This window comes from Embiotoca jacksoni, unplaced genomic scaffold, assembly GCF_022577435.1.
Source record: "Embiotoca jacksoni isolate LCO1_2020_lvr unplaced genomic scaffold, fEmbJac1.0.p SCAF_9, whole genome shotgun sequence".
Taxonomy (NCBI): Eukaryota; Metazoa; Chordata; class Actinopteri; family Embiotocidae; genus Embiotoca; species Embiotoca jacksoni.
This window is the reverse complement of record NW_027185447.1, coordinates 20,477,184-20,489,494: the sequence shown is the minus strand read 5'-3', so window position 1 is coordinate 20,489,494 and position 12,311 is coordinate 20,477,184. Positions and strand designations below refer to the sequence as shown.

General features: G+C 43.7%; 1 protein-coding gene across 3 annotated transcripts in view; it reads right to left on the bottom strand.

The window, feature by feature from the left end:
* The window catches only part of acap3a (ArfGAP with coiled-coil, ankyrin repeat and PH domains 3a), a 62,472-nt gene that overhangs the window by 33,120 nt on the left and 17,041 nt on the right, over nt 1–12,311 (bottom strand). For all 3 annotated transcript variants that reach the window (XM_069141685.1, XM_069141688.1, XM_069141686.1), the window contains exons 2-4: nt 5,496–5,553; nt 3,198–3,317; nt 2,573–2,626 (exon numbers count right to left, since the gene is read on the bottom strand). In XM_069141685.1, coding sequence (XP_068997786.1) covers nt 2,573–2,626; nt 3,198–3,317; nt 5,496–5,553 — 232 coding nt within the window. The remainder of the gene's footprint in view (nt 1–2,572; nt 2,627–3,197; nt 3,318–5,495; nt 5,554–12,311) is intronic.

Here is a 12,311-nt window from a genome sequence, read left to right as displayed (position 1 = left end):
AACAATTTGTGGTTTTACAGTCGCTTATGTGCAGGAATTTTACTCTTTGGCCGGGTGCAGCGACTTCCTGGTAACCCGATCAACATCACAAACCGTCGTCTAACGCTAACAGTCTTTGCACAGATTTAGAAAAAAAACAAAAAGAAAAAAAACTAGAAGTGCTAATAATAAAACTATTTCTTTATCTTTGGACAGAACCAGCCGAGCTGTTTCCCCTTTGTTTCCAGTCTTAATGCTAAGTAAGCTAAGCGAACCGGCTGGCAGCTTCGTGTGTAAATAACAAGACACGTGAGAGCGGCATCGAGCTCAATAAAAGCAACGCGCCTGAGGTTAATCGCTGCTCGGAGCCCGGCTACGTGACGTATTCATCTTTCACTGCGTTAACTTCATCAGACGAAGCAGTCAAAGTGCTGCAATTCACGCCGTGTCTTCGTCCGAGAGTCTGGCAACACGACGAGCGACGCCTTTTTCACACCAATATCGGCCAAAGAATATTAATTATCATAGAAAAACCGGAAGGAAAAATACGGCCTGGAACTATTTATGTCCAGCATTAAATTCCAATAATCGATCATGATATAGATAATTCAATGAATGAGTTCTGGACCCCGATAAACAGCAGGAAATGGATAAAAATCACCTCTTTGCTTTTGTACCGTAGCAGCAGCAGTGACGCTGTTTGTAATCCGCCGGGACAACAATCCCATTTTATAACCGACATTACAACCAAACAGCCGGCTAAAAACAACAACAACAACAACAACAGCATTCAAGATCTTCGTGACTATAATTTAAGACTTTTTAATCCTCTTTTATTTTTGAAGGAACCTGAACTAAACCACAGTAAATAAATAAAGTATGTCCGTACGGCACTCATCCCCGGCCATGTGCAACACGCTCTGCCAGACGTCAAGGTCGTCCAGGGTCACTACTGTCCAGCGGCTGAAGCTAATCCACAACTGCCTGAGCGACCCGGACCATTAACCCTCCATTTGTAACGCTGACCTCCCTTCCTCACCCAACACACCCATGGAGCGAACTGGAGGGGGTGGGGGGGGGGGCAGCTGCTGATCCTTGTTGAGGCTTTGGAGGAACATAAACACACACATATGCTCTGCACTTTAAAGCATTGTCAAGCACGCAACAGGTTCAAGCTAATGGACTTGAAAGGGCATCGGAGGAGCAGGATGGAGGGGCGGGGGGGGTGGAGGGGAGGGCGGAGGGGAGGGCGGATGGGGTCACGAGCCTTAAGGCCACAACGGGGGGGAAACGGCTCGGGAGTAAATCACAAGTCCGGTTTAATGTCAGAGGACAGACGAGGATAAAGATCATTTAAAAACAAAGATGTAAATCAGGAAAATGTTCCTTTAATTTTACTGTTACGTGCCCGAACACCTCAAAGAGGTCACGAGAGGGGAACTAAAAGCTTTATTCATGGTTAATAAGTCATTTATAAATTGGGCATTCGTCACAGAAATATGTGAAAACACGTTATATTTTCCCCCTAAATTAGCAGTCAGTCAACACACATTTGGTCCATTTTGATTAACAGTCAGAGAGGAACTAATTTTAATAAATCTTTATCGTTTTCTTTAGCGTCCAGTTAAAAACATTTGATTCTGTTTTTTATTGTTCAACCTTTTTTTTTTTTTTTTAGCCGTCACAGAAATGTGAAATTTGTCGTTTTATTTTGGCGGAGTCCACAGAGGACATGACTATTTCCTGTAGTGTCAAACAGCCAATCAAAGCCGGCGGAGAGTTGATCGATTTTATAGTTTTTGTAAGAAAAAAAAGTGCGATACAAAGCTTACAATACACTTTAATGCATAATGTAAGCAGATAAAAGTGTTTTTTTTGTACCGATCTACGTGTCAAAAACCGGATGCTGCTGTATAAACAGATGAATTAATAAACATGCATCTCAAAATAAAACCTAAACATGTCCTCATATCCATATATAAACAATTCATCATGTAAATATTCAATACGTGGTTTTAAGACACTGTCAACAAGTAACTGGATGCTGCTGTATAAGCATGTAATGAATTAATAAACACATGAAACATTCATAAAGATTTAAAAATCCCCTTATATCCATAAATAATCAGTTTATTATATATTCATATACTGCTTGCTGGAGATTGGGTTAAAGTATAAGTTGAAGTTAAAGTCAATCTGGGCAAAAATCCATCTAAAAATTATTTGATTGTTAATTTTTTATAATCATAAACTACAGATTTAGTTGCTTCGTAAAAAGTGGGAAACCCGTGAGCCTTTTCTTTTTATTACCACAATGAAAACATAAATACCTGTTAATGGGAGGTTTTCACAACCTGGCAAACCCTGAATTTGTTTTTAAAAGTGTCTTTAAAGTGAGTTTAAAAAAAAAAAAAAAAAAGAATTAGTGAAATATTTACAAGCTATTAATAAAGCTAAAGTCATTTATTAAAAGGTAACTTTTGCTGGTAAGTAGTTGCATGTGAGGCGTTGTTTTTTTTCCCTCTCTCATAAAAACAACTAAACGCCCGTTTGTGTTCGCATCGTTTCAACCTGCTGGAGTAATACGACTCACCATGTGGTAGTTTATGATCTCTTGCAGGCTTTCACCGCACTTTTCCAGGCACTCCTGTGAAGAAAAGGACACCAAACAACTCTTTAACCGCACGACACGCACGGAAATGTTCTCCGCGTTTGTGTTTTTAAATCAGAAAAGGGAGCGAATTGAAGCCGCCGCGGACTAAAACTGTGATTTATATCAATTCTAGATGGAAGAAATTGAAAAAGATCTGCTGGTTAATGTCACCGAGGTGCACCCTTGAGCCGTGCACGGGAGAGCGGAGCTATAATTGCAGGGCTGATTCAGTTTCTTTTCTTTCCTTTCTTTTTTTTTTTTACAATGGAAACTACAAATACGAACAAGGCTTTAAGAAGAAACTCACAATTAGTCATCGAGTCGAAGCCAAGAAGGCTTTTAATGGGACTTAATGTCAGCGGCAATGAAAGTACTCGGGAGTCGCCGGAGCCGCGGGGTCGAGCCCGAAGCAAGTTTCCAGGCCCGACGTGATCCTCGCCGAGTAATCTGGTAGTAATCAGGTCTGTTCGCAGACAAACAGGACTGAAGAGGAGGAGGAGGGAAGGTCGTCTTCGTCGTCCCCCCCTCCCCCCCCGCCCCCAACGAAACGACGACGGGAGCTCACCGAGATCATCTCGTCCTTCTTGCACTGCTGAGACAGATCCCGGATGCCGTTGACGAAGAGCTTGTTGGCGCTGACGTACGCCTTCCCGGCTTCGATCATCCCGCTGCATAGCTTCACCAGCTGCGGAGAGAAGACGGACGGACGGACGGTTAAATGAAGGTATCGCAACGCATCACGTGAGAAGGGGCGGTAGTTACCGTGGCGACAACTAGAGGACGTGTCTTGTTTTTTTTTTTTTTTTTTTTTTTCCAGATATTAAAGATTTCAGACTACATTCAAACTGGATTTATGTTTTCACGTTCCCGAAAGAGGAAGTCAGAAATGTGCCCAAGTCAACAAACAAACAAACAGTCCCTGTTTGTAACGTAGTAACGGATGTACACGGCTGCTTTTTTTTTATTTTTTTTATTTTTTACATTACAAATGCTGATTGGAACGAGGAGTTACATCGCGGAGTAAAATCGTTGTTTTTTTTTTTTAGATTTTAGCTGCTTTCAGACCCAAAAAGTTCTCAACCGGACTTCCATCGTTTACAAGGCTTTGAAACAACAACTGGACAATAACATGGAAATATGAAAAATAATAGAAACGCGTGTTTAAAAGACCTACAGAGCCGTAACGCGATCCAGCTGCGGATAATCGATACCACACTCTGGTAATTCGGCGTGAATGTTTTTGCGTTTGTGCATTTACTCTGCGACTGTCAGCAAAAATTAAAAATCCCCGATATCGGCCATAAAAGCCGCCTTCGTTCATCTTCTGCTTTCATGAGAGGGAAACTCGTTTCTTCTCTTTTTCCACGTTTGCGTTGGAAACGCCAGGCTTTTTCTCCCAGCTGCTGACCAGACGCGATGGAGTCATCAGACGCTGGTGGGAAAACAGGTTTATTTTGCTGAGAGTCTTGTTTGTTCAATTCGCACACGAACCGCAAATACAGGTTTTTACGGGCCAGCTGAGTTGGGACGTGAAAGTGGAGTCCAAATTTTGAACGGGTGCATTTCTTGAAATGTCCCGCTGAATCCCTCAAGGTGACCTATTTAAAAAAGCGATGAGGGATCCCCCTTTTTTTGACCTGAATGTGAACTATTAGTGGAGGTTTCCAGAGCAGGACGGCCGAGTCAGCGCTTCTTATATCTGTTACGTCACATGGCAGTGTGACCGAACGCCGAGGACCAGCCGAGATTCCTCCTTTACAGTCAATAACAACAACAGAAGGATTGAGGTTTCAAAATAAAAGTCGCTATAGTTAACAAATTAAGAGTCTGAATCTGACTGTATCAAGATAAGAAGAACAATAAAGCAGTTTTTTTTGGACTCGGGCCGGTTGGGAGTGAAGCTTTCAGGCCTTTCAGCATATAGGCAGGTGGAGCCTCGCGTACCACCAGTGGTACCCGTACCACAGTTTGGGAACCACCGGGTTAAATTAAACAGATCCTGTTTTATGTTAAATGATGTGCTTCGAGACGCTTAATCCAAAATGAAGAGACTGAATATGTCCATAAAAATGTTTTTAAAAAAGTATAATTATGCTGTATTCACTACATCATACTGAATGAATGGACATTTTAGCTGATGAAAATGTTTAGCATCAATGTATTTGCAGTCACTTCACAACATTTCTTCATTATTTTTTGCATTAAAACGTGTTTAGTTGCACCTAGAGGACGCGGTCGGTGTTTGATCTGCTTTACGAAACCAGGACGGCTGACAGACAGATCGTTGCTGCTTTTAGATCACGTTATGTCACGGGGAGAGTTTTGCCTAAAGGTGTGCTTGAAAACAAACAAAAGGCAAGTACCAACAATGTAGGTTGTAATAGCTGAATATAAACGTCCCAAAGGCGGTGCTGTCGTTGCCACAAACTGCCAAAGGAACATGTTTAGCAACTATTTAAAATGCATATTGCTTATTTTATGCATTTTATCTGTTTCTCATGCATCTCATTTCTTTTCTATATTTTGAACTGTTCCTTTATATCTGTTTTTATGTGAATCACTGCATGTTATTCTCTTGCTGTGAAGCACCGAGCTGCATTTCTTGTATAGAAGGTCCAATACAAATAAAGTTTATTATTAATATTATTTATTATTATTTTTTTCTTGTAAACTTTATTTATTTATTTTTTTCAACAGAAACTTACAAAGTGCTTCTCAGGCAGAAAAAAAAAAAAAAAAAAGCGAAAGTAACAAAATAAAAGTCAAGAAAAAAAAGCCACCAGTAGATAGAAATGATCCTGAACATACAGGGAGCGGACGGACGGACGGACAGACGGACGGACGGACGAAGTCGATGTCTCACCTTGTCTAGCTTCGCCTCGATCTCCACCACCTCCGTCTCCACCTCATCAATATTTGCCCTGAAAAACAAAAAGCAGGAGAAGAAGCCGTTAATACGTTGCGCGGTGATGCGTTTACTGACCGACTCTTCAGAAGTCATTAAGGAACAAAAAAAAACAAAAAAAAATGTGTAAAATGGGATTTTCTATCAGATATCCGTTCACGGTCCGGATAGCTACGTTCACTGCTGGCACATTATCCCATCGTCCCCCTCACTCATTTTACCAGGCGACCTATCGACAATCAAACTGAACAAAAAAAAAAAACAGTCGATTTGTCCTTGTGGCCCCGAAACTATCGCCAAGAAAACCATCCTCACGAACTGGAAAACAAGGAACATCATCCCCATTACACACTGGAAAAAAACCCTCCTAGTAGATTACTTCTCTGTGGAAAATGTTTCATCACGTCATCGCACTCGGTCAGTTCGGTCATCTCTCCATTCATTCCTCACAAACCTGATCCCAGCTATCCCGTTATCTTCACTTTAGTTGGTTGTTGTTTTTTTTGCATATCCACAATCGTAGTTTAAGCACACTCGCACTGAAATTGGAAGTTAGACTGAACACACACACACACACACACACACACCTAAATTATTGTCTGTGTTATTCCTTTAGTGGATTGTCTGTATATGTCGCAATTAATAACAAAATGTAAATTCCATTAAGGTCATTTTATTTCATTGGGGGAAAAAAAACAGCCGTTGGACAATCTGCTTGTGATTTCGCACGTTCTCAGAAAGCTCAAGGAGACTCCATAAATCTGAGTGACAGATGGGGATTTTCTTTTTTTTTTGTTTGTTTTGTTTTTTGCTGAGTCAAAGTCAGACGTGTTCGAGCAGCACTGGGCGAGAGTTTCGGGCTTTCAGTGAGCCAGACGCCGTCATGGGAGCAGTTCAGCGCTGTCAAAACAAAGTGATGAGACGCCGTCTCTACACAGCGAAGGGGGGGGGGGGGGGGGGACGTGGCTGTCTGACTCATCCCACGACTCATCCCCCCCCCTCCCCTCCCGGGTCCACCTACCCTTGTGTCAACACCACCGCCACCACCAAAACCACACCCAACCACATCTGGAGGCCCCCAGACCACATCTGGAGCCCCCCGGACCACATCTGGAGGCCCCACCCTCGGGGGAGGTGGGATTTTCGTGTAATCGCTGCTCGGTGTCGATCAATCTTCCCATTTGTTTGGCAACACACAACCATCGACCAGACGGATGAGAAACGTCGGCCAGTTCAATCCGTCTAGCCGTCACTCCTCCATTCAAATATCCCAGCAACTGTACAAATATTCATGGTGGCCATAATTTATCGTTCATATCAGCGTATTGATTTATAATTTGTGAACTAAAGAACACCAATAGGTAATTGAAAGAGCTTTTATTGCCTCTCGGTCCTGATAAACGTCACCACGCTATCGCGGCGCCGCTCATCACGTTGGGGTCATTTCAGGCTTCGTGTATTTAGTTTGTGTATTTTCTTTCGCACGACCAAGTCGTAATTTGTTATTATAACTGAAGATCACACGCGTGTTTAAATTTGGGGGACATTTTCAGACCGTCTTCTTCCAGGGAGACAACCCGTAGTGTTTGACGTGCACGTTGAGAAAGCTGGAAGCGGGCGTTGGATATCGGACTCCCCGCAGATCTTCAGCCTCTTGACGACCGTCCTCTTCTTCAGCCTTCGCACACTCCACTTCTTTTCCGTTTGATATTGAGGTTGCGTGGCAGATTTGTGCCGAGAGCCTCTTGTGGCGTATGTCGGCCGCGGCCGGCAGAATACAACAACTACCATCTCCGTCTTTACCTCTTCCTCTCTGGCCTCGGGCGGATTAGCCTGCTTGGCCGTGGGGGAGGAACGAAGGAGGGCACCCCCCTCCTCCCCCACCACCACCACCACCACCCTCACAGTTTTTTTTACTCTCACCATCCCTCCTTCTTCTACGGAGCTGAGAGGGTGAAACTCTCCGGAGAGGAAATATCCCTCAAAGGCTCGAAACTGTGGCAGAATGGAAACACATGCATTACCTAAATAATCAATACCACATTATTCCACACGCTCACGTTGTGTTGTCGTAACCTCAGCCGACCTCCTACCGAGGAGCCTCGAGCCGACCGCGCCCGCGGATAATCTCGGGAAGCGAGAGGAGCTCGTTTTCACTGCTGATGTCATCTTTGAAGACGTTTCAATGCGAGAACGCGGGCCTCCGAGCCGGCTCTCGCCTTTCAGGAGGCTCGTTGTCGTCACGACCTTCAGCAGCAGCAGCAGCTCAACCAGACTGGACTTGAAATGATCTTTTTTTTTTTATTGACAAATCTTCAGAAGCTGATGATCAACAGCGTCGCACCTTCAACGTGATGAAGATTCCTCCACGTCAACATCTTTCGTGAACTTTTGCCATGACAGCTGGATTTATTAGACCGCACCGCTGGATGTTCTTGTGTTTTAAACTGTGGATCAAATGTAATATGTTCCTGCTAGACACTTTAAACTGGAAGGTTTTTTGGGGGTTTTTTTTATAATGGATTTTCCAGCTTTCAATCCATTTTTTATTGTTGCAAGAACATCAACATTATTGAAGTTACATTTTGGAAAAGGTTTATTTTGCCTTTTAAGAGACGGTTTGTAAATTATTAGTAAGAGTCGAGCAATCAGAAAAGTTTTCTTCTTTTTTTTTGCAGAAAGGAGGTTCTGTGACTTTTTTTTTTCGTACTCGTGATTTATATGTCAATATTTCATCCTTTTTCTGGTGGGATTTTGCAGGACGGAGTAGTTGCATCAAACGTTAGGCTGCAAACAAGTCTTCTGGGTGCGCCGTGGATCATAAAACAGCTGGTGGGCTGGAGTCCATCTCGGCCGAGTGTGGGCGAAGACCGACTACACCCTGGACAGATTCTCCAGTCCAACACAGAAAGACAGACAACCACTCTACGGCTACTCAACAAATGAACTCGCACACATTTCTGTGAACTGTTGTAGAAAACTAACTTGTTGTAAGGGGAGAAAGAAAGGTTGGGAACCAGTGTTTTTTTAAACATTTTCATTATCAATTAATCTGCAGATAATTTCTTTTCATTGAGAAAAAAAAAAAAGTGACAAAAATGGCGATTGCAGCTTCAAAAAGTCCACAAAGACGTCAAGTTACTCAATTTAAAGCTACTTAAAATTCAAAGACCTTGAAGTTGTTTTTAGTCTAAATCCACCGTCACGTCCACAATATGTGTCCCACAGCGATGGACAGGAGCGCTCCAAAAACTCAGCGTGGCTCGACGCGGTGACGGTCCAGCTAGCCGCTCCAGATGTGCGGACTCACGGCACAGCTGCTGCCCTCCAGGCTGTACCCCCCCCCCACCCCCCCCACCCCACCCCACCCCACCCCCCCCCACACACACACACACGCTTGCTGCTCCCCACCCCGGTCTCACACTGCACATGCCTCCCCATAATGCATGCACACGGTGGTACGCCGCTACCCCCCCCCCCCCCAACCCCCCGGGCCTGTAGCCACGGCAACCGTCTCCTAAGTGGGCCGCGGAGGTCCCCCGACGTGCTCGTGAGTTGACCTGTCATTCACACCACGAGCAGCGACGGAAGCCAAAAGAGACAAATAACACGAGTCGGAACAAGGCCACCGCGACGAGAGGCGTTAAAACCCTCCTCGCGAGGAGACTATTAAAGTGCCGTAAATCTGCCGGTGGTTCACGCGGTTTCAGGCTCAGACGTCACCGACTCAAAAACAAACGCTCGTAACTTAAAGGCCGATCAGCAACGCTGTTTGCAAGTTGTCAGACGGCATTAGGGTGGGATCATCGAGGACATGAAGCAGCGTAGTTAGAGACATAATAAACGCGGAGGTTTTGCTGAGCAAGCCGGGCATTTAGAGTTTTGTTTTTTTGGCCGGTGGCGTGCTGACGGGGCAACCGGGCGAGCTGCTGAGGTGCTCTTTATACTGGCCCCGAGGAAAAAAAACGCAGAACACCTCGGTTTCTCTTTGATTCGCCCGCCACCGCAGCCGATAACCAGTTCCACATGATGCAAAGCTGAAAGTCTTTTGAAATGTCGTAACGTAAATAAGCAATTTTTTTTCCCAAGCTGGCATTGTTTTGTGGCGAGTTTGATTTTTAGAGGCTCGACAAGCATCGTCTCAAAGAAAATGGTTCCATTTTTTTTTATTTTTTTTTGGGTAAGAAGAGGTGAAAAAAGTAGTCACGTCCTGTGACTCATGTCACTCAGTCATGTGGGGTTTTTTTTGTCTGTTTTTGGTCATTCAGGGATATTTGTCTCTTCAGCTACTAACTGCTGTGTTCACCAGCTTGTCTCCAACAATTTGGACACTTTGCTGCAGCGGAAAAATTTAACTTTGATAGCAAATACAGGTGAATCTAAAAAGTAAAGTCCAGACAATTTGAGCTGAACGTCACTTTAAAAGGTCTGAAAATCAAAGAGCTGCAGATTCAGTTGCTAATTCTTCATATCAAGACCTCATATTGTCATCTGAGACTGTCATCAAAAAATATCGTCATTATTTTTAGCCAGAATATCACTTAACTACAATTAAAGCAAAAAAAAAAAGAAAATCTCCAAAATGTAAAAGTGCATATTATTAGTACTTAAAGTTCTTTAAACAACCCCAAAGAGTTTAATAATATATTACTAGATTATAATACTGATAGGTAGGATTTGACTGTTGTAGTTGGTCAATCTGGAGACAATTTTAATATTTAAAATAATAGAGTTTTTTAAGTCAAATCAATGCATCATATTTTATGAAGCTCATCATATTTTTTTGTGAAATCTTAATCTGTAAACTAATCAATAACTAAAGCTGTCAACTAAAAGGTAAAAACGTAACTGTAAAGAAGCAGGAAAATGGGAATACCAAAATAAATGTCTAAATATATATATATACAGTATGTAGTGTCAGCGTAAAGGTGCCCGGCTGCCTGAGCGAGATGCAGCGGGGCATCTTCCATCTCATCTTAATTTTAAAAAAAAAAGGAAGAGAAAGCTAGTGTGGGTTGGAGGAGGGGGAAGGGGGGACCTTGAAGATGGGCGGGCGGGAGAGGGGGTGGGGGTGGGGGGGTGTCTGCCTGTCTGAGTGCCCCATTGTAACAAAGCAGCTTCCTGTCTGGAGAAAAGGCAGCATTTTGTTCCAATATTGATTGCTTTAGTGCCCTAATTGAGGCTGAACTGCAGGGCTGAATGGCTGATAGGAGGGGGGGGGGGGGGGCTAGGCTATTCCCCTCAGCTGCAGCTCGGGTTATTCTTAGCTGCATGGCTCCTAATGCCATCTCGTCTTCATCTAAACTACGTCATGCGGGGTCAAGAAGGCACCCCCCGGCTACGTGATGCCAACCGCTGAAAATAAATCCACCCTGTTCGTTTTTCAGAGCAATAACTAAGACACACTTTGAGCGTTGGTTGAACCCCGAGCAGCGACTCGCAGGCATGTCGAGCTATGATTTGCCCCAAAAAGGCTGAAGCGGCGGGTGTCTTTTATTGCATCCGTTCTAAAAAAAAAAAAAATTAAAAAAAAGCTACAACATAAAAACATAAAGCACACAAAGAAAAGAAAAAAAATCACCTACGGGAGTAACTTCACTTTATTTCCACTGTCAACGAACTCACTACATTAGATTGAGTGTATTTATTGCCGTAACAGTTGGAGCAGATCCCTTCAACAGGATTCAGTATCATACCATCACCATGATTTGAATACCAGTTCATGATGCGATATACCAACTTTATAAAAAAATCTAATCTAATCTAATTGAAGACAAACTACATTACATGTTAAAGGTACCAATCAGTTTTGTTGAGGTTTAAAATGAAGATGTGTTCGTGTCGTTGTGGCCTTTAGGTTTTAACATTTGGTACACACGACAAGGGCCTCTTTTTTTTTTTTGATACCAAAGAGTACCGAAACAATTCAGTCGGTGCCATAAAAGCATCAAAGTTTGGTGATTTAACACCAACAATAACAAAAACAAAAACAAAACAAAAAAGCTTGACTTGACAGGAGGAGCAACGGTCAAAAAAAAAAAAAAAAAAGGGGGTCGGGGTGAGCAAACGATTTGCGACCCAGAGTGTAAACAGCCAATGTTGTAACCGCAAAACCTCGACCTCCTGACCTCCTGACCTCCGCGCAAACCTTTGCACTTTACGTCCAGTTGGCGTCGCATTCACTTCATCATCCGTCTGATTTAGGGTTGACGCTCGCCGCCCTCCCGTAACCGCCGAGTAACCCGACCCCGACGCGCTTAAGGTGCAGCGGGAGTTCAAATGTCTCCGGTAAAACCCTCCCCCAACATGTGTTCAAAGCCCTGACTATTGTTTCATAAGCCCCGGCTTTTTATTTCCACTTGAAAGCTTTAGATGTGTCCCTCAGAGAGAGAGAGAGAGAGAGAGAGAGCGCTCGCATTTCTTCAAAAATCCTCCTCAGCAAACACACATCTGCACTAATGGCTTTCGCCGGAGTGACACGTCCGCCGCGGCAATAATTACTCATTCACGCTTCGATTGCGACACGCTGGAGGGCCGAGCATTAAAGCTGCGGAATTTGTGGATGCGTCGGATCCATCACGGGGGGAGTGGAGGGGTGAAGGGGTGGGGTGGGGGGTGTTAGTGTATGCTTTCGGGACGGGTTATTGGGTCATATGTAAATATGTTCTACAAGTGTGGGGGGGCTTCTCCATCCATCCATCCATCCATCCATCCATCCATCCATCCATTATGTACGTTTGTTTCTTTGTGCCTTTTGATTATTAGAAATGTAAT